The sequence below is a fragment of the Corapipo altera genome, unplaced genomic scaffold (genome assembly GCF_003945725.1).
Source record: "Corapipo altera isolate COAL_440 unplaced genomic scaffold, ASM394572v1 56, whole genome shotgun sequence".
Classification (NCBI taxonomy): Eukaryota; Metazoa; Chordata; class Aves; order Passeriformes; family Pipridae; genus Corapipo; species Corapipo altera.
In genome coordinates, this window is record NW_020884896.1 from 835,724 (window position 1) to 861,496 (window position 25,773).

General features: G+C 40.4%; 1 protein-coding gene across 2 annotated transcripts in view; it reads left to right on the top strand.

Annotated features, from left to right (window-relative positions):
* The first annotated feature begins 15,579 nt into the window (after positions 1-15,579).
* Positions 15,580-25,773, top strand: part of WDFY4 (WDFY family member 4) — a 127,870-nt gene continuing 117,676 nt past the window's right edge. The window contains exons 1-3 of one of the 2 annotated variants that reach the window (XM_027648205.1): positions 15,580-15,677; positions 20,565-20,826; positions 25,410-25,524. In XM_027648205.1, the coding sequence (XP_027504006.1) occupies positions 20,566-20,826; positions 25,410-25,524 (376 nt within the window). In that variant the 5' untranslated portion in view covers positions 15,580-15,677; position 20,565. Of the gene's footprint in view, positions 15,678-19,691; positions 19,930-20,564; positions 20,827-25,409; positions 25,525-25,773 lie in introns of those variants that run through there. The other variant, XM_027648206.1, reaches the window with a different exon arrangement.

Consider the following 25,773-nt stretch of genomic DNA (forward strand, 5'->3'; position numbering starts at 1 on the left):
CGGGGAGGCATTCCGGTGAGCTGAGGGAGAAACGACCTACTGCTCTTTGCGAGAGGGAAAGATATCTCTTGCCTGCACCGACAGCCTGGCAGGATAGGATTACATTTTAGCACCCATCATTTTTATTTGTACTGCTTGCTGAGCTCCCCCTCCCCCCCCCTCCCCCTCTTGGAGGGGAGGCAAAGCCAGAAGGGAGGAAAGGACAAACATTTGTTGAAATAGGTAGATACTATTCAACAGTATCTATAAAATATAGATAGATAATTGCACGATAATTGCATATGAGTAATGGGCACATCCTGACCCTGGGCTTCTCTTTGCTCAACCTCCTTCCTCTCCATCCCCATCTGCTGAGCAGGTCCTTCTGCAAGTGTCAAAAAGGGGGTAAATATTCCCCTAGCAATGTACATGCCCTGCAGTATCATCCTGCAGGTTTGTATTGCTGAGGTATACTGAAAAAAGGCATCTGAGATTGGCAGCTTTCTCCTCTACCATGATCTATCATATCCTGGATACTGAATACTGGCCATGAAGTTATATCTTCAATACTGGAAGAGGTTCTCTGGCTCTTGTTAGAGGTTGTACTTCTCAATGTGCAGACTGTAGCAATGGCTAAGATATTTTGGACCTTTAGCTGCCAGTGGAACCAGCTGCTTATAAGTGTAAATCTTTGAGTTCATGGTGTCATGAACTCAGATTTACACACTTATGAGGATAGAAGTGGGATCCGAACCACTGTCTCTGTTTCAAATACACAGGCTCTTGCAGTTATTTTCCCACTAATCATCTGTATTAGCTGGGTTTCAGCACAGTGATGACTAGCTAACTGATAATCCCTTGGCCAACAAACTTAGAAAGCATCCTGATACTGTGGATAACCAGCAACAGCATCAGCAGAAGGAAGTTACATTTCTGCCTTTCTACCCAACCTCAAACCCTGGATAAAAAAGTCATTTCTACCAACTATTTAATAGAAGTCTTTCTCCATATTTTTAGCATTTCTTATGTGCTTTGATGCTGTTTATATGCATCATTTTGCAATTTCAGCAGGAAGTCAAAAGGTGTGTACAGTAAACGTGACAAGGGATAAAATTAAATGAACTTTTAACCTCATGGGAAGCGTGGAACACTTCATCCTGCAAAGTCACTTCCCATGAAAACTTGATTTCCCTTCAGGGAAAACACATTATATAATGTGACCTATATAAATAATTGGGTAAAATGAAAACATTCAAACAAATAACAGCCAAGTTCAACACTAAATTCTAACTTCTAAGGTTTTTTTTAAATAAAAAATTCTCAATGTAAACAGAAATATTCAGTCTGATCCTGTTAAAAATGTTTTGCTTTGACTTAAACATTTTCAGCCTTTTTAAAGCAATTTTCAAAGGATAAACATAATTTAAATGATTTTTTAAGACTTGGAAATTTCTGAATTTTTCCCCCAATTTGAGCATTGGTTTGAAGTTCACCTCTGAATTCTCAAATACACTATTTGGGGAAAGCAAATTGTTTGTCAGAGAAAAAACCCAAACCAAACAAGCCAGCTGAGAGATAAAAAAAAAAGCAAGTGGTTCCATACTGGCTGCAATGCTTTGGTCTGACAATTTAAATAAATACTTCCTGAAAGAAACACTGAAAGTAGATCCAGTAGAAAGGTAGACTAACAAATGTCTAGAGGGAGCCAGACTTATGGGAATGTTTAATTCCTGAAGCCTGTGTACTGAACTGCTTAAACTGAGCAGGATAATTGGGACAAGATATCTCAATAGTTTGTATTTAGCTTAATTCTCCTGTGAGTTTCACAGCCCCTTTCCATCCCACAGGTAGTTTCTCAGGGGGTGAGTTCCTCAGCTGTATCAACACCGCAGAATCACATCCCACAGGGGCCCTACCCATGGAACAGGGCTGGGAGTGCAACTTATTTGTAGCCCAAGTCAATTCTTTACATGCATCTGTCCCACACCACTGTCATCTGCCCCTTCAACACACATAAAATCATAGAATCATTGTTAAGGTTCAATACGACCTCCAAGATCATGAAGTCAAACCATCAGCCTGCAAAGAGGTGTTTTGAATATATACCTTTCTATATAAAAAGCCCCCGTGTAAAAGGTAACACAGCTCTGAGTAGTCTGTGGTGAATACAGGAGTGGTACAACTGAGAAAAATAGTTACAGTTCTGTGACACCAGTTCTCTGCTCTCACCCAGCAAAGGTATCCTTGAGGAGAGTTTGAAATACCCTGATTAGAGAATTCAGTCAGAAATGCCAGAAGAGGCACCTGGGCATGTTCTGCAGCTTGAGAGTTCCTGAAGTTGTATACTGACCCTCACACTGAGTCATTACACCAGCAATTCTTAATAATGCCTACCTGCTGCTGCAGACCACAACTCATCTGTGTCCTTGCTATTGAAGCCTAGAGTTATGATACCAGAAAAATTCTGGAGTAGAGGTGCAGAAGGAGTTACAACAGTCATAACAAGCAGCAGTGATGTTCTTGCACCTAAGCACACTCTACAAAGACTACAGAAACTTATGTTGTGGCCCTGAAGTACACTAATAGCCTTAACAGCCCTGACACACCCCACATGGCCACCACCCACAGCCTCTGCCCATAGGTCCAGGATCTCCATTTAAACCCAAGCTTGGGCTTCACATCTAGTCTCAGCTGCCTCATAGGAGTACTGTTTCTTAGTGCAACTGTAGTGATGCATGAGTTTGGATTGTGATCTATAGATCAAATTCTCAGCTTGACCTTACATTTGCCTTGTTGCTGTGGATCTAGCTAGTAATGGAAGGATTGGGTCTGACAGTAGTAATCTTTATCCTACCTCAGCTGTGGATTATTTTCCTGGCTTGACCCTAGACCTGCTTCTTCATCATCATGAATATGTTTTATGATCTGGATTCCTGATTGCATCTGGCTATTTCTAAGTCTTTTATCCTTACTTTGTTCAAGTACTGTGGGGACTGTGCCCTACTGTGCTGTGCTGTCCCTCCCTTTCCCTTAGGTAGGGTGTGGATGTTGCTGGTTATCTTATTCCAGAGCTAGGCTAAAGACGGCCCAATTTAGCAGGCTTCTGGGCAGTAGGCAATGAGGCTTTTATGAATGACTGATCTGAATCAAGAGGGGCATCTCTGATGGCTTGAGATACCAATGACCTTGATATACAGGGTCTGTACCAGATGGTGGAAACCACTGCTCCCATGGTTATATGCCTCTGCTTGGTCAAATCTAGAATGGTAGTCTATTATAGAGTTCTAAGCTAGAAAATAGAAATCACTTGGTTAACCAAGTGCTAGAGAACTGCTACTATCTGACTCTAACATAAATCTAAAAATAAATGTGCCTGTTAATTATCTGCTGCCTTTCTGGAATGTGGAAAAACTCTTCTGCCTATCACAAGTGCTTACCATTGACTGTTAAGCACACATAATGAAGGAAGGTACTGTGACCTAGGGATCAGAAAACTTAAGGAGAGTGAGGAGGTGTGGTCTCTAATCTTAATGCTGGTTGATTTCCCATGGCTACATGCAAGATATTTAATCCCATCCACATTAATGCAGTGTTTTGAGATCTGGGATTGGCAAGTGCTATCTAACTGCAGAGGATGTAAGAAGTTACTGCAGCAGGGACACTCACAGGAGATATGATTCATCTGTTGGCGCCAAGGCTGATGACTGGAGGCTATGAAACATGTTGGGTGCTTGAGACGGAAGAGTGCGTGGGCCAGTGAAGTTACTGAGTCTGTTGTGAGGCGGATTGAATGGATCTCTGTTTCCCCAGGCTGCACACACAGCATGCTGTCACCTACCAATTATCAAATGGTATATCCTTTTTTCCTCCTCCTCATCTTCTGCTTCCATATACAGGCCAAGGACTTGTTGTAACTAGCTGATTGATATATTCTCTTTTCTTTACTTATCAGCAAGATGCATCTGGATCAAAGCCCAAGATCTAATCACCCTGGACTTTGGCACCATTGAACTCTATATCCAGTTTATTTAGATTGCAATTTTGGTTACAAACTACTCTCATATGGTATAAAATGGAGTTGATGGAAAACAGTCCAAAGAAACAAGGAAAGACCATGATGTGCATTTTGAGATCAATAACTGCGGTAGCATTTCTTCTGCAAGGCAAGTTAGAATGGTTATGGATACAGGAATTGTGGGAATTCTGCTGAAGAATATTGGACATAAATTGACAACTTTTCAAGTATCTAATGACCAGAAAGAATTTCAGTTTGATATGAGCCTTGCTTACAGGCTGAGTGATCACCAGCTGAAACCTCTTGATGGTTTTTCAGCTTGTTTACGAGGTCAAAAAGGCCACTGGCCTTTCAGCTGTCAGTAACCAGTGATTTTACTGCAGTCTTAGGAGATATAGCAAGAAACATTCAAACCATGGAGGCACAATTCCCCTGTTCTTCTTTTGAGATGGCCTCTCTAGTGTCATGTAAGCTGATGGGGCAGGATGGAAAAAGCTGCGCAGATGTTCTAGAGTGGCTATGGAAAGAACTGGAAGTTCAAAGATATCTTTGAGAAAAAAATAATAATTTAGTTCAGGGATTATCTAATGCTGAGAGATAAGGAATGGAGCAATTTCTTTAGGTTTGGCTGAAAAGTAAGGAAACACATGAGTATTACGTCTCATTTGCTTTTCACAGGGAACTAAATTAACTATAAAATGGATACTGGTTATATGGATAACCAGTGATTATCTTAATTTTGAGCCTAGATAATAGCTTTATTAATGAGGCAGAGAGAAATCTTTCAGCCTTTACAATATCTCCTGGAGACACCTCAGGGCAGATCAGAGACTTTGAATTATTTGTTTCTGCTCCATACAAGATCTAGTGGATATTTTCCAATCTGAAATAGAATGGCAATGACACTGCAGCTTGTCTTACAGCCGGATAAAATACTGAGTTAACACAATTAAGGTAAATATAAATGAATTGTTTCCAAATTGTACTTGGCTTGAAATCTGTCTCACATCTGGATAAGGGCTCCTCAGACTGTTGAGGACTAGGGCACATCTCCTACCAGGAAGGGTTAAGGGAGACAGACTTGCTTAATCTGGCAAAGGGGCTAATTGGAGAATCTAATAACAACCCACAATTAGTTAAAGGACATTTTCAGAGTGTTAAACCAAACACTTGGTAGTATGGATACCAAAACAAAAAAGCAGTGCCCCTAAGTTTGGAGCTTAGAAACTTAGATTGGAGCCCAGAAAAACTTTTTCACCAGAAGGATGGTGCAGCAGTATGACAGATACGTACAGAGCAGAGGTGATCTCAGTCTTCAGAGGTTTTCAAGATGACTAGGTTAGTCTGGTTTTTGTGCAACCTCTGCTCCAAACAGAAGGCTGGCCTAAGTAACCTCCAGACGTCCCTTCTGTTAAGATTTTTTGAGTCTGTCTGAAAGTCTGTTTTCTGCTGCTATCTCTTGGTCTAACGAAATTCTACTTTTCTCTAACCCTGGCTATACAATGACCTTCAGATCAGCACAGTTCTAACTGCTGTCATATCAGGGAAGTCACAGCTGAAGGTCTTCCCTTCATCATTGCCATTTTCAATTAGGTGATTCTTCTGACAGAAATTCTCTGTGAAATGAATTCTGATTTTCCCTGAACTTCATTTCCTGGTTCCAGTACAGAAAAGCATTTAAAAGCTTAGTTTAAACCATGAGAGACTACACAAAATCTTCACAACACTATACATGCTTAACTGACCTGTTGGATCAGAATTCGTTGGAGTAATTCAGATTGTTTGGATTTTGCATTATGTAAGCAAAGCATATCAAACTTCAAAGTGGAGTTTTTTACATGGCCAAGGCCCAATTAACTGTGCTGTTTTGATCAGATCTGTGATTCTAATTGTATTACCTACACAGTTATGCCTCTAGTTGTATCTTACATCAGTTTGCTCTGATCACCCAACTACATTTGTCACTTTGATTTTCTCTGCTATTCCTGGGACAAGTAGGATATGAAAGCCTGGAGAGATTACTGATATCTCCCTTGTTCATCTGTTCCTCTATACCCACAGACCTTCCCTGCACCTTTGAGAGCAGTGACAGCAATATATGTTTTACTCGGGAGATGCAGGACCTCAGGAATCAGCTGCATAAAATGCAGTAACCTGAGCAATCACTTATCCCATCTGTCACCTATGGGCCTAGAAGAAATGAGGTCCTTGGTTCAGAGAGGATATACAGAAATTAATTATTTAAAACTTGAATGCTATCTCTGCAGAATGAATGTTACTTTTTTTCTTTTAGTGGCAGGAATCAAAGAGCAGTGCATGCATATTTTAGACACTGGGGACTGAAACTGGCATCCTCAGGAATGTCTCTCCTCCTGTTGTCTCAGGGGAAAAATATAGTCATTTAGGCAGATCTGATTCGAAATGAAACTAGGGTGAAAACTGGAGGCTAGGTGAAAAATGGAGGGAGCTAAAAATTTCAAATGTGCTGTTATTTTAACACTGGCCCATTTTTCTCCTGTTTCAAATCATTTTAAGCAGAGAGGAAGAAAATAATGAGATTAAAATAGAGTTCTTAATGACTTCCAGGCTTGGGGTTTTGAGGCTCAGGTAATATTTGTGGCTCTACCACTGTCTGGGAATGTGGCCATAGGTATATCAGTTCAATTCTTAATGTCACTGTTTCCAGCCTGTGAAATGGAGACTGTAACATCTACCTCTCTGATAAGGTTTTCAAGATGTATAGAAGAAAAATTCCCAATAAAATGGGTTCAATATAAGCAATATTACTTATGAAGCAAAAGAGTGGTCTGAAAATCTCTTCCTGGGAATATTTTTGGACCAAAATGTTACAGAAAAATGTGAAAAGCTTTAGGTTTTTTTAATTAATATCAACTTTTCTATGGGAAAAATAATTTAGGGATTATGGTCTTTTAAAGCAGCATTCATTTTAGAGCAGATATAAACCTAATAAAGGTGGTCTTAATTTTGGTTACAATGTTTGTTTACAATGACACCAGTTTCCTGGAAGATGAAAAATACTTCTTCCCTTTCCCTGCCCCAGTATTAATATGTGTAACAGATATTACTTGGACTACTCAACTGTTTATTTATACAAATTCTTCTCAGATATGACCTACTGTGGAGGTTGTCCACTCATAGCAGCTGTAATGTGATGAGTCTGTGTAGAGATACTTCTTTTAAAAAGTCAGAAACTTTTAGCACCAAAAAATCCTTAGCAAGATTCCTAAGCTTGTGTTTCTGCAGGGAATTTCAGCTTGGGAAAATTCCTTGTACTGAAAAGCTCTGTATTGCTAGATGTAAAGAAAGAACTGAACTACTCACTAAAGTTGTATGAATAGGATTATTTTTTTGTTTAAAAACAACCAAATAACCCTCTAAGAATCATTAACTCCAAACAAATGACATTTGTTTCTGGATTTTTTTTTATGTTCTCCTTTTTTAGCCTTCTTAATATTGTTGTTCAAGGTTTAAATGAAAAAATGCCTTTCCAAAACAAAACATCAACTAGTTTAGTGTTGAAAGTATGGAAATATCCCTTATGGGTTTTTCCTTTGCCAATGCTGACACAATCTACAAATAATTTGCTTCCCTCCAGAGTTCCATTTTCCATTCACAATCTTTTATCTGTTCTGCTACATGCTGACATTTTTATAATCTGTGTCCCTAGAGTGAGAAGGTCAAAGCAGACCACTGTTTTCTAAGTGGCTTCTCTGCTGGCTGCCCAGCTGAAACCTGTCCATTGCAGAGGCCAGTGGAAGTATGAAAATGTAATCCTATAAATGCTCAAACTGCTGAAAGCAAATAAACAGGAAAGTAAGTGGTTCTATTTTGTGCTGTAACACTCTCCTGTCTCGTTTTCTAAGATGGTCTGAGGAAAAGAAATGGAAGCTGCAAATCGAAGGTGGAAATGAACTGCGTACCTACGGCTGTGTAAGATTTCGGCTGCCTGATGTCAGAGCACTCCTTGCAAGCCCTTCTGTCGTGCTGCCACCTCGTGACGCTCGGGGAGGAAGGTGCCAACACAAAAGATGCTCAGGATTAGGACTGCCCACGGTACCGTTGAGAACCACAAACCATGTAGTGTTCTCTGGAGCTCGGGCAGAGGCTAAAAGGCTCTAAGGTACAGTTTCATATTTAAGATCTGTATGAACAAAAAAGGTCTGTGGGAAAGAGAGAGCTCTGAATATCTCTGGCAGAAATGTCTGTATTGGGCAGAGGGAGGGTGTTTGAATTTTTCATCTTTATTCTCATCTCATTTGAGAAAAAATATGAAATAAAAATGGAAAATAAAAGCTGAGTGGAAATGAAAAAGGATAAGATGTTAAATAGAAATAAAAATATCACTAGAGCCTGGCATGTCTACACAAAGTGTTTAGTCATACACTTGTCATCTGTGCATTTAAGATGTCTTGTAAGAGTGATCCCATCTCTGAGCTACTCTTCCAGCTGTACACAATAAAATACAAGCTATGCACCTTCTTTTGACCATTTTTTCTCCCACTAATAACTCTGTCAATGGTCTCAGCACAGGTTCCTGGTACTAGTTTGTTGCTACATAGCTGGATGAAGGGAGCAAACCTTGCAGATTACATTCTGAATGTATTTAGGTCCCAGACTTTTACAAGGTAGGTTTCTGCTTCCTTCGAGTAAGCAGCTTTGTACTGTGTGGTGACTGATGCACTGAGATACAAAACAATTATTTAAGTTTCACCTTAGGACTGGTGTCTGGTTTTTAGACAGCTTAACAATTTCTATTTCTGAATAAGCCTTCCTAGACCTCCGTGTGAATCCTTCACATTTCTCTGCTTACAGAGAGGCAATTCTTGAAGGCAGTGACAGCCCTGGAGACCCTGTGTCTGAACTGGCATCCTAACATTCAGCCTTGCAGCAGGAATTTGCTGGTTTGTCAGCTCTGAGCCACTGCTCTCCAGCCCTGGAATGGTACGGCAGCAATGTATGGGGTCTGGCTGAGCTGGAGTTCATTTCCCCATAGCAGCCCTCACAGTGCTGTGCTTTGCATTTGTAGCTAGAAAAGTGCTAATAACACACCAGTCTTTTGGCTACTGCTGAGCACAGCATCAGCACTGTAGCATCTTTCCCCAGTCAAGGGCAAGATCCTGGGAAGTGACACAACAAGGCCAGCTGACCCAAACTAACCAAAGGGATATTTTGTACCATATGATGTCAGCTCAGATATAAAAGGTAAGGAAAGGAGCAGGAAAGGGGAGCATTCATTGTTTACAATGGTTGCTTGCTAAGAAACCATTATGTGTGCAGAAGCCCTGCTTCCTGGGAAGCGGACGGACATCCCTTACTAATGGGAAGTAGAGAATAAACCTTGTTATTTTCCTCTTTGCTTGTGCATGTGCAAACTTTCGCTTCTGCTTTAGTAAACTGCCTTATCTCACCCTCTGAGTGTTTTCCGTCTTATTCCCTCTCCCCTGTCCAGCTGGGAAGGGGAGTGATAAAGAAGCTTGTTGGGCACTTGGTGTCCAGCCAAGGTCAACCCACTACATTCAAAAAGAACTCCAATCTGACCGAAAGCTGCTGCTGTTGCACTTCCCTCTTGTGGTGAGTCTCTCTGCAAGGTAACGACTGCATTCTTGTACCAGTTCCTCCTTTACTCCGTGTGGCAGCAGCCTCTGCTGTGAATGTGAAAGCTGTGCTTTCAAGTTCTGCTGAATACATTGAGCTTGCAAATGATGACACAGCCAACGACTCTCTTGCTCTAATTTGCCTCTTTAACAAAGTATTTCTACATGCGTAGTGCCATAGTTTAATTTCAAGACTAAAATTACCTCTCTGCTGAGCAGCAGCAGCATTTTTATGTATCCTTCTAGGTTCAGTTCCTAGCATAAAAGAAAACACTAATGTGGGATCTGGCTATAAATTAAATCGAGAATAAGGAGATTTTTTTCTTATTATTTATCAGCCAAGAACAGCCATTTGAATACCCTAAAAGCAGTCCTTTCCTAGGAAAAAAAAAAAAAAAGAAAACCATGATCCCCAGGGAAGCTACTCAGCTTCAAGAATTGTTTTTTAAACCAGACCATAACAGGTAGCAAAACTACTGCTTTTCTCCCCATCCTTCTGTTCATATTTTTGTATGACATGGCAAAGCCTAGCAACCAAATGTAGAAAAGCCAGGCTTATGCATGAATAGGGTGTGACAGCTCATTAAGCCTGGGTTATTAGGTATTTGAAGGTACCTGAGCAGTTATCACTGTGGGAAAGCAGCCTTACTGGATACATGCAGAGTCTCTCTGCTTATTGGAGAGCAAGGTCTCGGGAGACGGAGTTTGTTTACAGACTTGGGAACTGCAAAAGAAAAAATAAGAGTAGTTAGCAGGGGACACAACAAAGATGGAAAAATGTCTGCTCTCACACTTGAGTTGCAAGGATTTTGTTTAATTTGTTTAGCCTGAACTTCAGGCTCCCTATTTCCTCCAAGATGAAGATGACCATTGCTGTAGGCTATGCAAGCTACACAACATCCTTGCAAAAAGCAAAGGGGCTGTCAAACAGGGACTAGGACCAATTTCTGAAACTTAAGAATATGGTGTTGTCTGCAGAGATTTTGGTAATTCTTCCTCAGAGAAAATGAGAAGAGCAAATTTTCCCAAGAAAATAGCTGTCGGTCAATATGTGTTTCTTTAATTATATCTTGTGCTTTCGTCTGGAGCTGTCTGTGAGTACTATTTCCTGATAAGCACTATGTGTTGAAGTCTAACTTTCTGTTTTGTAAATATTTGTGAAAAATTTTCTTGCAGAACTTCTATCATGATCCTTTAATTCAACAACTTTTGAGTTGATTGTGAAAACAATGAATTCCTGTGTATCCTTTAGTGGAGAGCTAATCTGGGCTACGGGAGGGGGCATGCCATTGGTACGCCAATTATATTTTGCATTAGCCTTTCGACTTCCTCAATCTCATTAGACTAATATGCCTTCCAGTGTGGAGATCATGTGTTCAGTCAAGCTGCTTTAAAATTTTCCTGCACATTTTTCTAGTCAGTAGGTGACATTTAATCAAAATAGCAGTTTCCCAGAGGAACTGTTGTATTTGATACTTCTTTCTTCTGAGGAAAAAATATTCTGTTCATTTGGTCAAGATGTTTGGGTCTGACAGTTTCAAACAAAAATGTTTTCACTTTTGTTACAAACCCATTTTTAAAAGAGTTGATGTTTTAAAAGTTGATGTTTTAAAAGAGTTGAGTTTTAAAAGTTGGTGTTTTAATAACTCTGGAATAATTTTGGTGGCATTAAGTTATGCATAGATTTTTTTTTTAAAATGTAGTTTAAAACTATTTAGGGTATTTCTGTGATTATATCATCCAGTGATTCCCCCAAATACTTTTAACATAGCCAAAAATGTTTAACAAAGGGGGAAGCTTACACAGCAGACTTACATGTGCTGTGTAGGGGTTTGTAGGAAACTACTTTGGAATTGTGCAGATTTCAAAAGGCTGAAAAGCACTGCTGCAGCTTGACCTGTAGGATGCAGACTGTTGAAAACTTCGATTTGTTCCTTTTTAAACAACAAAAGCATTGGAAAAAATTCCATTTTGATTTACAGATTTGTGTTGATGAAGGGAATTTGTTCCAATTTCCAGTGAAACGTTTTGAAATAGCAGAAGTTTATGTCACAAATTATGCTTACCAAACAATGTTGGTACTGCTAATGAAACCTTACCAATGCCCAGGTGCAGGCTGGGTGCCGGGAGGCACAGAAGAAGGGCTGCAAAATGCCTGGCCTTGCTCAGGTGGAAATGCTGGGGAAGGTAATGGAACCCTTTCCTGAGACAAGTTAGGAGCTTGACTCCAGGACCAAGGCTGCAAACTACTCTGTCCTTTTATACCCCTCAGTCATGGTGCCAGCGTAGTTGGGGGTGACTGGGCCTCTCTGGTAAGAGTGCTCAGGTGCCAGGGGTAGCTGGGAGTCAGCAGGGCAGGAAACACTGCTTTGTGGATATGCTGCATGTCTGTACTAGCTGCCAGTCCCATAGCTTCATCAGTATGAGCTCCACTTAATTTCAAGCCAAAGTTTAGTTGTGCAGGTGCCCAAGTGTGCCCATCTGTGTGGTGTAGCTGTGCATAGGCACATGCTGCCTTCTTTTCCTCAAAGGTGGTGATGCTGCCTGAGGGCAGCAGCCACCGGCAGGAAGGGCCCTGGCTCAGTTCGGGGCTGTCTGGCAGCCCTGGCAGAAGCTGGCTTTTCCTTCCCACCTCCCAAGGGCTTTGTCCTCCAGGGAAAACCCGGCCAAAGAGATGATACCCCTGCTGCCCCAGCCTACCCTGTGCGTGTGCCAGAGGGAGAGGAGCCGAGCTGCTCAGGCTCACAGTCCTGCTGCTTCTTCATAGCCCACTGCTTTTGCTTCTTTGGGAAGATGTGCCGAAGAAGCTGAATGCATTCTTTATTGCAGATTTCAAGGTTTGCTGAGAAAAAACATGAGTGAAAATGATGGTTAAGCAGATGGTTTAAATTTTTGCATTGACTTTTTCTGCGGTCTCTCTGTCAGCTTCTGTTCTGCCACTGAAAAGAGGGGAGGAAAATGAAACACAGCCGCTTCCCTAAAGAAATGAAAAATGACGCTATGAACATTTTTTAATCAACTTTCTTTTTACCAAGAAAAAAGATGGATTTTAGCAAGAAAGGCAATGAGTGGAAAAAAACCTGCAGCTAATTCAACTTTTGGACACTGAAATGTTGAAAGGGACATGTGTTTAACTGACTTTCCCCACACACACATTGAAGGTTATGAATGTGCAGCAGAAAAATGTATTGTCTCAGCAAATTCAGCTAAATTTTATTTTTGATGTCTACAAGGAGAGAAACTCACCAGAGAGAGAAATACAGGCTTTTCAGCAAAGCTCCATCGCACTTGGGTTTGCAGTTGGGCTGGACTATGAGCCCCTTGGGCAATGGCAACTGCACAGCAGCAGCCAAAGGACATGTCTGCTCTTGCTGTAACCAGTAACCCACTTGGTGAAACTAATGCAACTGAAAAATACTGCAACTTGTGTTTTTGGAGAATCCTGCAATCACTGACCTGCAGCCTCAAGTCCTGTGATTCTAGTCGTTCTCAACCACTAAAATAATTAAGATACTTTGGTGTTAGTGGTATCATTAATGTAAAGCATGAATCAGGGTTTTTCCACTTGTGTGTGGAAGTTGGATTGACAAAGAAGAGATAGGTTTGGCAGGAGTCAACATAAGGGAAATTATTTGATGCTGTGAGACAGGTGGACCTTGTAGTTATCTCCAAATCCTTGCCTCAGGAAGCCCACTGTATGTCTGGCTCACGCAGGACACCATCTCCACTGGGACATGCATGATCTACATCAGAGTGCTGCATTACCAGATACAGTTTCCATCTGGTGTTGGAAGAACTAGCTCCTGGACCAGGAGGTTTAGTGCCCTTTCTAGGTACCTTAAACCAAGATGAGGTTTCCTTTGAACTGGGTGCCCTGCATGTAGATGCAAATGCAAGTATGTGGGAGACATATATGTTTTAATTTTGTTTTTCCTGTGAGACTATAGAGGAAAGGACAAAGAAAGGAAGGATTTTTATCTCTGTTTTTGTACGTGGAGGCACAGTGCAAGGGGCTTTTAATATAAACAACCCAAACTGGCAAAGGGCATTGTGGCACTGTCTCCTACTACATTATCTATATGCTTGTCTTTACCCCTTGAGTTATTTTTACTGCAGATAATTTGGTTACATCTGTTTTGCTCCAGTGAAGCAGAGATTAAGTGGGTGTGCGTGTTGAAACTGGACTTTCAGGCCCAGCAGCAGTTAGTGCAGAATGAAAAAGAGAAATGGTGCTTCCTCTGCTGTGCGGATTAGAAATCTGCTAACGACTGTGTGCCTGCTTGACTCCTAACAGCATCTAGTGAGGAGGTACCACTGGATAGGGAAGGCTCCTGGGAAATAAACCTCTCTGATCAAACAGCATGGAGGGGCTGCTGCAAATGACCTTTGTTTTGTGCTTTTAAACTGACAGTAAAAGGGTGGAAATGGAACACTTTTAGGCTTGTTTCTGAGTTAGGAAGTTGAAGACAATGATGTTCTCTCTGAGTGGGTTGGTATTAATATTCCCTTCTGGTCTCTGCGCTTCTGCCATTCATCTCTCCACTGTGGCTAGATTGCCACTGGGAACATATCAGCTAATATGTGAGTGGCCTAAGGCAGAAAAATAGTGGATCTGTTGGCACGGCCTTTCAGAGGCTGCACGAGCTTGCTTGGCCCATGCTCAGAGCAGCCCAGAGGTCTCACAGCCATGCCAGAGCAGCACTGAGCTCAATGGTGCTCACTGAAGTGGCCAAACGCAACATTCACTGGAGCTGCCCTGAGTGTGGGTAGCTCAGTGTGACCTTGTATATTCTTGGAAAACACCGTGTAGATTATACTTATTTTAGCTAATGCTTTCCAAAACCTAGTAACAAAGCTACAGAGCTGCTTAATTCCTGGTATAATCTGTAAAGGGATGAACTAAACCCATGATTTTGCAGCTGCCTCTATTGTTTATCTTTCTATCAATACAATGCATTTCTACTGGAAGGCATGAGAACAGTCCTCTGGGATTGTTCTGTTCCAGGAACACCAGTGCATCAAGAAAGGTGCCTGTGGTGTATATGCAATTGCTGTCCTGTTTATTACTTATCAGGAGTCTTCAGCCTGGATTAGCTGCATGTTATCCAGCTAAATTGCAGCCTAGCTCGAAGAGAAAGTTAAGTTTTCCTCCTGAACACTTTTTCAAGCATTTGAGTGAAGTAGATGTTAAGAGAAACAGATGGCTTTAACCACCCTCAGGTGGTTAAATCCCCTTAGGTTTCAGTCACTGTAAGGCCATGATCTCACTGATTCTCAAGGTCACCATAAAATTGTTGAGGAGAAGCAGTTGGAAACACTTGAATTTCCCATGTAAAAATGTTTGAACTCCACCTCACCTTACAAAACAGTTATAAAGCCTTTCACATGTATGAAATAAAAAAAGCAACTAGACAACTGAGAAATAATCTTCCCCCAAGCCCATAGCTATCTAGGTTCATTTATGTTGTCCATGAGCTTATGGTGCTTTTTTGCCTCTTGATCTGAGTAGCTGCCTTGACCATTTTAGTAGAGAGGTCAGAGACAAGCATTCACCTCAGCATTCAAATGTATTTATTTTAAGGGTGCTGCATTTGAGGAAGGACTCCCAACAGTTGCCTGACCTTTGGGCCCAGATTGTTGCACAGAAAGCATGAGGTTTGTGCTGCTGTATTCCTCTAGTAGTTTTGCAAACATTATATTTAAAAACAAAATGAAAGAAATCCCCCCCTCACTCCCCTCCTTTGTGAATATGGCACAGAGGGTGAAATACCTGGTTACTCTTGACTCGGGCAGAAGCATGCTATGCGTGCCAGGTTTGTGTGTTAGCTGAGCTGTTATAAGTTGCTTTGGGAGCTTGGTGGGTCCTGAGCTGTGGTTCATTTGCTTTTCACTTCTGCTTTCCTCAGGAAGTAAGTGCAGCAGCTAATCAGGTGATTCACAGTGGAAAGTTTAAAGAGCAGAGTGGGAGCTGCTGCATGCAGCAAGATGCCTAGTAGGACAGAAACATTAACACTCCTTCTGGATGTGGTTATTGACTGCAACAGGAGCTGCCAAATCTAGGAGCCCAGGTATGTCAAGAGAATCACTGTGAAAGCAAAAGGAACAGACTGTTAAATGTTGAAGGAAACTGCGGTATTATCTGCAACTGCTTTGTCACTGTAGGACCATTTTCAAATAGCAAAGATTTCAGCCAAAGTTCACCCCAAACTGCAGTACAAAGAGGAAAAAGGATCAGTGGTTTGCTTGTATCATTTAATCTAGAGATGAAAATAGAATTGCAGATTTAAGGATTGCAGATCTGTTGCTGCTGCTAGTGAAGACTTGTTAGATATGATTTAACTGAATGTCCTTATCTAATGAGCTATTGTTTTGAGATGGTCAGAATTACTCTGGTCTTAGTTGTTGAGTTTTTTACTACTATATTGTCCATGACTGAACAGAAGCATTCTGTTTACTCTTGAGATGGGGACATCACTTCCAGGAGGACCACATCTCAAAAGAAAGTATACCAAATATCTCTGCTTCTCTAAGTTGAAAAGTGTTTTAAAACCCGTCTGTTAATTGAATTTTGTCAGTGATTTGTATTTCAAGGCACCAGCCAGACTAGGATCCTATTGTACAAAGCACTGTGCCAGAACATAAGAAGAGAGAATACCTTGCCCTGTAAATTTTTGATTAGATGGAACTGGCAAGGTTGGGTAGGATATTTAATTTTGCAACTTAAGTTATTGCAATCCTCTTATTGGAGAATGTAAATAGAGTGACATTTAAGTGTCAATCTTTTTGGTGGTGTTTGTTCAGTTTGTCTCATGAACTATGAGAAATAGAACTGATAGATGTAGATAAGGAAGGCAGAAGGAGTTCAGGGAGGAAGAACCAGGGTGAACAGGAGGGACAAAGGTAAGAGGGTAGTAGGTGGACAGCATCTGGCACACTGTTCATTCTGAGGTGCTGTGATTCCTGTGAACACTGAGTGATGTGAGCCACAAGGAGGGAGTTGTGATTGAATGGGAAGAAAACAAGAATTTGTGATATATTGTGTTTCACGGAAAAAACAAATGATGCCTGCTATTGCTTGGATCTGTTATGGCATCAGACAGCTTTCTTTGGGAGGTAGTGGCATCCCTGTTTTTAGCATTTAAAATTATTAACTGTCATAACTGTGTTCATTAAACAGTCATCTTAGCTGCCAGAGAAAGAGTTATAAAGGAGTATCACACAGTGGATTTTTGGGATGCTCTGAGATGTGTGTTTCTGACAGTCACCAGATTCCTGGGATTTAATAGTTAAGGAAAGGCTATTAGGAGAAGGAATATTTAAAGCAGGTAGTTGTATAAGTCTGATATTTAGTCTAATATTTTTCTTGTCATTAGAACAGTTGGAGTAAATAAGGAAGCAATTCATAGTCTTTATTTTGCTTTCATGTACTTCTGGAGATTAAAGATTTCCTTGTGCATTCAAATATCTAGCATTTTTTGCAGATACTTACTGTAAAAAAGTGGACCAATCTCTGAAATATGGTATGAGACTTGATTGTCTTTTGGTCAACCATCTGGCTGTGATCACAAGTGATTTTAAATGTATAAGTAAAGTTCTTGATCTTGGTGCAAATTGAGGTTTTGTAGCCGAATGAGATCCTTCTTTGAACTGCTGGGGGAGGTAATCACAGATAAATAAACTGTCATTTAAAAAATCATGTTTGTTCAACTAGTAAGATGTTAGTAACAGTGTTCTGCCGGTTCTTCTGCCAGCTTTGGTCAGGCCTTTCTTCCCTTTTGTCTTTTCAGACTAAAAAGACATAGCAACATTGCCGTGTGATTTCACATGAGCTTCATTTAGAAAAAAAGGGAAAATACATGATTAAGTTACATTTCCTCTCACTACTTTCTGAATGATTGCATCAGATTTACTTAAAACATTTTGACTTTCATGTCTTCTAAAACCTTTATTATTTAGAGTTTACTTTTTGTATCATTGTGATACTTATCAAAAAGTATCTTGTCAAACTTAAGAATCAAATAAAGAAACTTATCAAAGCTGAAATAAGCTCTTAACTTACACTGAGGATCAAAACAAATGGTGGAGTGTAGAAGAGAGAAAACATATAAGATCTTTTCAAAATATCTAATCTATCCTTAATACCAAAGATATTTGAATGCTGGACCCTGAGATTTTGTGGTTAGTCTAGAGGAATAATTATCCTCTGAGAGGAGGAGAAAGTGTAAAGGACTTAGAAGTCTTAATCAAAATGTAGACACAAGAAAAGGCTATTAGGAGAAGTAATATTTAAAGCAGATAGTGCAAGTGGAGTCAACTGACTAATACCAGAGGACTGATATTTAGTCTAATATGTCTTTTGTAGTCCAGATAGTTTGGAACAAATAATGAGGAAAATAATAATCCACATTTTGCTTTCATGTATTTATGGAGATTAAATATTTCCACATACACTTAGATGTCTTACATAGCCTGCTACAATTAGGTCTTCATTAATGAAGTTGTGTGTGCATATCTGGTTATGAGAGTTTCTGTGGAGATGGGAAGAACTCTTTCACTGCATGGATTCACAGAACAAACATTTTTTGAGTGACCATCCCTGCTTGCTTTAGCTGTGACACTGGCAAGAGAGTGAAGTGTGAATAGAAAGAGAGAAAAATGGTTAAAACATTTGCAGGGTCATACTCATACAGTGCAATATAGGAAGTTGATTGGTCAGTCACTGACCTTCTGAGGCCAGCATAGGCACTTCATTTCACCTCTCCATGACTTAGTTTCACCATCTGTAGAATGCCACTGTAAAGAACTTTGGGTTTCTCAATGCAAATGACAAAGGGTGAGTGTAGGCACTGGGAATGAGTTACTTGTTGCTTAGCATTGATTTAGGCTTAGCAGAGTAGCTTCCAAGGTGAGACATTTCCTTTAGGGAGAGAATGGTGGTGCTGTTTGGGATGTGAGAGCAGCATAAGTGAACTGTGCTCACTGAAGCCCCTAGAACAGTACCCAGGCTTCCTCAATCAACACACTGTACAGCTTCATGATGACTCAAGTGGGCCAAAATCCCACACCAGATTTAAGTATAACATATGACAAATGTAACTCCCACACAGTCATGAGGAACAGAGTCTTCCTGTTTACTGTATGCAGACAGTCATCACAATTTTTTTGCTCACAAGGCTGTGTTGTCTTAACACAGATAATTAGAGAAAACAACAGCAGTGAAACACAGAATGTTGTTGAGGTAGGAATTTTAGATTGACTGTTCCTTGGAGGCTGATCAAAATTTCATAGCCCTCCATCTCCCACAAAGGACAGAGTATGGGCTGTGGTAGAGTGAATTAGCCTCTGCCATACTGCGAAGGATCGGCATTTACATCCAGGCATAGGTGTCTGCCGGGACTGTCAGCTTGCTGCAGGTGGTGTGGTGCACAGTGACAAGATAATGTCATGCTCTTCATCTGCGCAGTGTGGAGCTGCTGCGTGAGTGTGGAGGGGAAACTGATTCATCTGGCCTGGAGTGGGCAGAATGCAAGCAGTAAGCTAACTAACTGCGTAACTTTTGGAAGGTGAATGAAGAGAATCCCAAATGTAGTGTTGGCTTATGATTCTAAACCAAGCTTGTAATACTCTTTTAAAATTTATTTTAATGGATGTATGTACTGGTAGTGCAGATCTGACTCAGTTTTTTAGTTATATTTGCTTTTTGGCGTTTTTATTGACAAGATAGAATGGCAATCAAAGAGACACTTTAGAGAAAGAACCTATTTCCTAGAAATGAAGCTACATTGACGTTTTTCTTTGAGGGGGGTGTAATGATGTGTTAAAGATTCTTCTAGGCTCTTAAAAGACAATATACTTGGTAAGTAAAGTGAGCTACATTAATTTTGATGACTCCCATCTACCTACCCACACTGTGATAATTTGTCCTGTCATATTTTGAATAGTTAGACAATGACCTAGATACCAATAAGCATATGGATGACTTTGATGGAAACTGGAGAAGCCTGATTTCCATTGGTGTAAGTGTTGTCATTATGTAGGCTCAACATAGCAGGGTGAGCTCACAGAAGGCTATGGCAGAGGACTGGAGCTGCTACAGATTCAAGGCTGTGTCAATGACCTCTCAGAAGACTGTGGGTGAAAACATGGCTGTAAAGTAGATGAGAGGACTTGGGGTTGAGATGAGTATAGCAGAAGGATTCCTGTACCTATAGTGCAAGATGGACTCATTTTAAATTAAATTTGGTGGAAATGAGACTGCTAGAAACACCATGCTCCTTCATTGAGGAATATCCACTTCAGTTTGCAGGATCAACAAAGCAAGTAATGTTGTAGTGAAAATACCTACTTATTGTACAGAGCTGTATGTCGGCCATATAGAAGAGCTGAATCTGGCTGTCTCTTTGGGCCAGCACACCCATGTGGAGAACCTTTGGCTTTTCCACACAACTCCTGTTCCAGACAGGGCTTCAGCCCCACCCTAGGTAGGGCGTGTATCAGTGATATGCAGCTTAATTTAGTGTCCATACTAAATGAAATGTGTAACCTGGCTCTTGGCTAGTGCTCTTCCGTTGAAGATCTGATGATGGTAATAATTATAACTTGGTTTACAGTTGGGGTGACTGAAGTATAAGGGAGAGGATCTGGCTCAGTGGCAAAGCTGGGGCTGGAATACAGATTTGCTGCATGGTTTGCCTGTTTGTCCTGTCAAAGCCCAGATGAGTTATGTAGCACATGCACGTGTCTCATGGCAGACAGCTTGTTCATATTCTTGTCCATAAGCAGGGTGCTTTGCCATTAGAAATGTAAAAGAGTCAATGACTGAGAGCGTTTCCATGTTTGTAAACTCTCTAACTCCAACAGTTAAAACTCTCAGTGTCTAGTTCCATGAGAGGGTTAAACAGTAAGAGATGATCTAACTGTAAATAACACAGTATCTTTATTTGGTCTCATCTCAGCATGGACAAAGCAGCTGAACTCACATGGCAGCTGGAAGATGCACCTTACAAAGCAGGACAGCAAGAGCAAAGCCCTGATGATGGAGACACGGCAGAGGAACTGGAGAAGCCTGCACACAGCAAGGACAAGCTGCCCCAGAGCCACACCCTCCAGTGGGAGACTCTAGGCAAACAATTTGTAGAGTATGAGCAGGTGGCTCCATTTCTTGTCCCAGAGGATCAACAGAGAAGGCTGCTGGACTTTCTTCCCCTCTTCTTAAAGGTTTGTTCAAGGATGTAAATTTGAGTTTCTGTTGCCCTATCCATTCTGTGGTCACCTAAACTGCCAGTATAGTTAATTGAAGCAGGATCCCTTAGACTAGGTGATGCTTTTACTCCATTGGGAGTAAAAGTACTCCTCCCTTCCATCTACCTAACCTACTGAGTTAGTATAAGAAAAGTGTGTGAGGGAACACTGCTTTACTTTCCTGAGTGGCTAAATTCTATTCTTGAAGGCAAGGAATATGTTGATGAGACAGGCATCTTTCAAAGTGAAGAGATCACTTCATGTCTGTCTCATGTATTTTATTACTTAATGGGAGGCTGAGCACACTTTCAGTCTAGGAAAATGTGATTGCGGCATGCAGACAGTTAGGGGAAATGCAGGAATACAGTCTTAAGATGGAATTTGGGGGTTAATGACCATGTCGATGTCTAATTTTAGTGCTTGAGAGAGGATTTGTGTTAGGGACGTGGAACGAGGAGAAGGAGATCATACCATGGGTGAGGGACACAGCTGAGAACCAGAACATTTTACTTAGCAGGCTGCCCTACCCCATTCCCTAGACCTTCCATCAGCCAACAGTTTCTGAGATGGCCATGTTAAAAGGAGAAATTAGAAGAGCTCTGTAGTGAACGGGAGCCTTATGGGTTAGTTTTCTTTGCTAGAGTCTGTGAAATATACGGGACACTGTTTGAGTGGACCATACAGTGATAGAATGGCAGAGCATATACTGAATAAAGCAGAAAGCTTGGCCTATATTTAAATATACTGTGGTGATGTAGTAGTACAGAAGAATTGTTTTTCTATTGAGTTACATTGGGTATTTATGAGTATTAAATCTGCATTTTTACACTCTCTCACTATGTCTTTCAGAAAAAAAATAAAAACATCTTTTTGGTGAAACTATATTTTAGTGATGACATATTTCAATTGTCTGTATGTGTGATTTTTCAGTGTTCTTGAGTGACCAAACTCAGATACATCTGTTCCCTACCTAGCTGAGCTGATTTTCTAAAAAGTAACCAGTGTGGAGGTGAAGAAAAAAATGAGTGTATAGCCTGGAGTCTCAGCAGTGGCCTTCTTAATAAATCTAAATGATCCTACACATACGTTATGATTATTGAACAAATTTCACTTTTCACCACTTCCTCTCAACTTCTGGATTTGTTTGCATAGAAGAGTGCCCCTTCTGAACCAAAGGCTATATTTGAACAGAAGAGCTGTTCTGCATATGAGCCTGTCACTGGAAATTATTCTCTCTCTCTGCATATAACACTACATGTGCTGGGGCAGGCTTTGCTGTCTTGGGAGCTCACCACTGCTTTATCAGGTCACAAAATTTCTGTCTTTGCAAAGAGGCAGTGTTCCTTTCTCAGCCTTCAAAGAATGCTCTTCAAAGTCAGATCAGGACTGATAATCTGACAGTTTTCTGTAGAGGAGCACCTTCCCTTTCCATAGGTCTGCTTTTAAAATGGCATGCTGAAAATTTCACTGGTTTTTTTGAGGCAGCACACTAACAACCTTTGTGCTTGGAGCAGCAGTCATCTATTTTATTTTTTTTTTCTGGACTGTTTTCAGACCTCCTGTCTTCCTTCTTCTTGAAGGTCCATGGAAACCACACATTCTTTATCTTTTGAGGGTATTAATTCATCCCAATGAAGACAGGCTTTGCTGTGGAAGATAGTCTCTCCAAACTGCTCCCTCCCCGTCTTGTAAGCAAAAGGCTTTTTGTGGAATTCTTCTGCTGAGCTTTTCCTTCCTCAAACTTAAAATGAAATTGAAATTCCAAGATCTCCAAGTTTCTGAGTTGTGTTGCAGCTTTAGTCTTTGAATACCACATAATGAACATGAAGTAAGCAAGTCTTGGTGTAATAAGATTATATAAACATATTTACATTTGCTGATCATTAGGTATGAATAACAAGGATGCCTTTCACGTGGTGGTAGTTTTCAAAGGACTGAGAGAGTTGTTTCTGAACAAAGGTGATAAAAGTTATAAAATCTAGAAGTCTTAGGAATTAAAAATTGGACAGCAAAGAAGGAAATCGCTTATTTATCATGACACATGAGAAATAAAATTTAGTACCAGTGTGTCAAAGGACAATTGTTCTCAGGAGGCAAGGTGAGTATTGCTGAGGGGCTCGCAGTGTTGTGCATATGCATACCCATTGTGTGTCTCCTTTCTGGAGGGCTGAACTTCACACGCTTTAGGGTTATAGAAACTGATTTCCTGAACTGCAGTAAGGCTTGCAAATAGGGGATTTAAAATTCTTAAAGGAAATTTTGGCTACAGAATATATTCAGAATGGAGATATGAATTTTTCATTAGCTTAACACTTGATTTTATGCCCCGAGAGAGAGATTCTTCCCCCCACTTTTCTTAGATATACTAGTGGAGCTTTGCAGGGCTTTGCAGGCATTTAAGTTTAGAAGTGTGACTAGAGCATTTTAGCCTTACATCATTGATTTAAGAGATCTTTAGCTCTTACTCAGTTGGCTGGAGAGAGGGGGCACTAGCCAGGAGACACCTCGGATATGGGGGCTCATTACTCATTGATACTCCTTGACATAGAAAGAAAAGGTGTAGGAGGAAAATGTTAGCCATCTGCTTGTGATTCAGGCCTAGGGAGTCATTTTTATGTGCCTTCTGTGTCTTCCTTCTCTGTGCCTCAGAAAGTATCAGAACGTTCTATCGCATAGCTGGCTTTTGAACTAACATCTCTCCATGAACTATGGAGTAGGAAGGACAGATGGTAAAAGCAGACACGGGGAACTTGTGACAGAATCTTAAACATGTAGAAACAGACTTAAGAGGAAGAAAGAAAATCATATTACGGTGATACCATATTATTCGAGTTTTGCCTGAAGGCAGACATCCTGGAATGGAGTCAGGTTAATATGCTTCCAGATACAGATCTTCTATAGGCTCGAACATGAATATGGAAATAATTAGGTCTGTTCTTAAAGGGCAGTGTGTTCTAAAGATTGATGTCTGACCCATGGAACGATCACCAATAGAATTAAATCAGAACATTAGTGGCCTGCTTTGTAGGGAGAAGGACTGGTAGCATTGCTATGAACATTTGATTACTGCTCCCTGCTGTGTACGGTCTCAAATCCTAAAATTTATCCTGCTTTTTCTGTTAGCAGAAGAGTAGGTATAACAAGGCCTTTCTGAAGGGCTGTGGATGTTCCTCTTTGAGGAAGAGGGGCAGGGATTTATCACTGCTTTTTTTCTGAGAAAGGGTGTAACTTAATGACAAGCATTGTATATCCTGAAGTGGCTGTAGGTTTCTTGTCATTGTGTTTGCCCAGCTTGCTTCTGTTCTTCATATATCTTCCCCCCCTTCTGCATCAAAAGTGGAGGAACTGATGGATCTTACTCACAACTGAGTATCTCTGCAAATAATTTATGGTCAAAATCTGAAAAACTAGTTTGTTTTTAATATGATTGATTCATTGATTGAAAATTATTGATAGGCACGCTGTGCAATTGCATTTCACTCTTGTAGCACAGGAAGAACAGTTAGGTGCGTTTTACTGTGTTGGCTGCAGTAAAATGAAATAAAAAGTAAGTGCCTGCCTGATTACTGACAGACAACTGGCACTACATGGGGAAAAAAATAGCTTGTCCACAAGCTGCCATCCATGATGAAATAACAAGGAGTTGAAAGCGTGGTAGGGAAGGAAATATTTGTAGAAGATCTTCTTTTACAAAGAGTTGCATTTATTTCTTGGCAGACAATATTATATTTGCTCCAAACTATTTTAGGAAAATGTCATTATTTTTCTTACCTTCCTTTTATAATCTGACCTTAGAGTATGATTTTTCAGAGCTTCTAGAAGGAGACTTTTGTAAAGAAATTTTCAAGGTTGCTGGGGACAGAGGTGTCTCAGGCTGGTTTTTAGAGGTGAATGCTGAACTATTGCTAATACGTTAATGTATATAGCATTAGATGCTCTGTATAAAAGTAATGGTACCTGCTTGTTGGAGGCCAATTTGATGTGATAGTATTAGTCTGCTGGAATTTTTTTTTTTATTGCTCTTGATTTTTTTTTCCCCAAAGGCAGGGTTACATTTAAGAGGGGATCTGTTTGCAAAACTTTGAGAATTAACAAGTCTTGCTGTTATCTAGTAAGCTTTGCATTTAATTGCTTGTCCGTTCTTGAACAAGTAAATAATAAATTTATTTATAAAATGTTTATAAATTTGTCTATAAATTTGTTTTTCTTCAGGGTGTTTATGTTGTATTTTGAAAGGGACTAGCATAATTTTTGATACAAAGGATTAGTGACAGAGAGTATGACAAATATTTACATTGTTTTGATTGTACTCAATGTAGAAAATACTGTAAAAACTCTCTAGTAGGTGTGTTATGTGATTCAAAGGGTTGACTTCTGTATCTGTAGTGTTATACTCCTTCCTGTCTGGAAAAGGCTGCTTAATGGACTATACTGGATGGAAAGGGAATTTTGCAGGGGCTTGTTAGCTTTATCGTTCTTTCTTTATATATATTAGTATTTGTCAGTCTACCAAAGACATGATATGTCAGAAAGACTTAACAGTTATGCTTGGATTTCAGGCCTGGGAACAGTCTGCTGGAGTTGTTGTATTCCCCAACATTCAACTGTTAGCCAGTGAGGTTTCCAAGCTTCTGACTAAAGAAATTAAGAGGACCCTCAATGACAAACCTGCGGGTAAGGATCCCATACCATATCCACTGGATCCACTTATTCTGGAAATGTGCTGTCTTTCAGCTGTCCTCTGTGCTGGAAATAAAGAGGGAGTAGGAAAATGCTGTGTATCGAGCCAGATATTTCAGTAGGTGTGAGCTGGCACTCGTTTTAGGTGATTGCACTGAAGACCTGGCCTTACCGATCTTGTGTTTGGAACTTTTGTAGCTGGAAATGTATAATGTATAATGCATATAAGACCTAAAGAGTAGG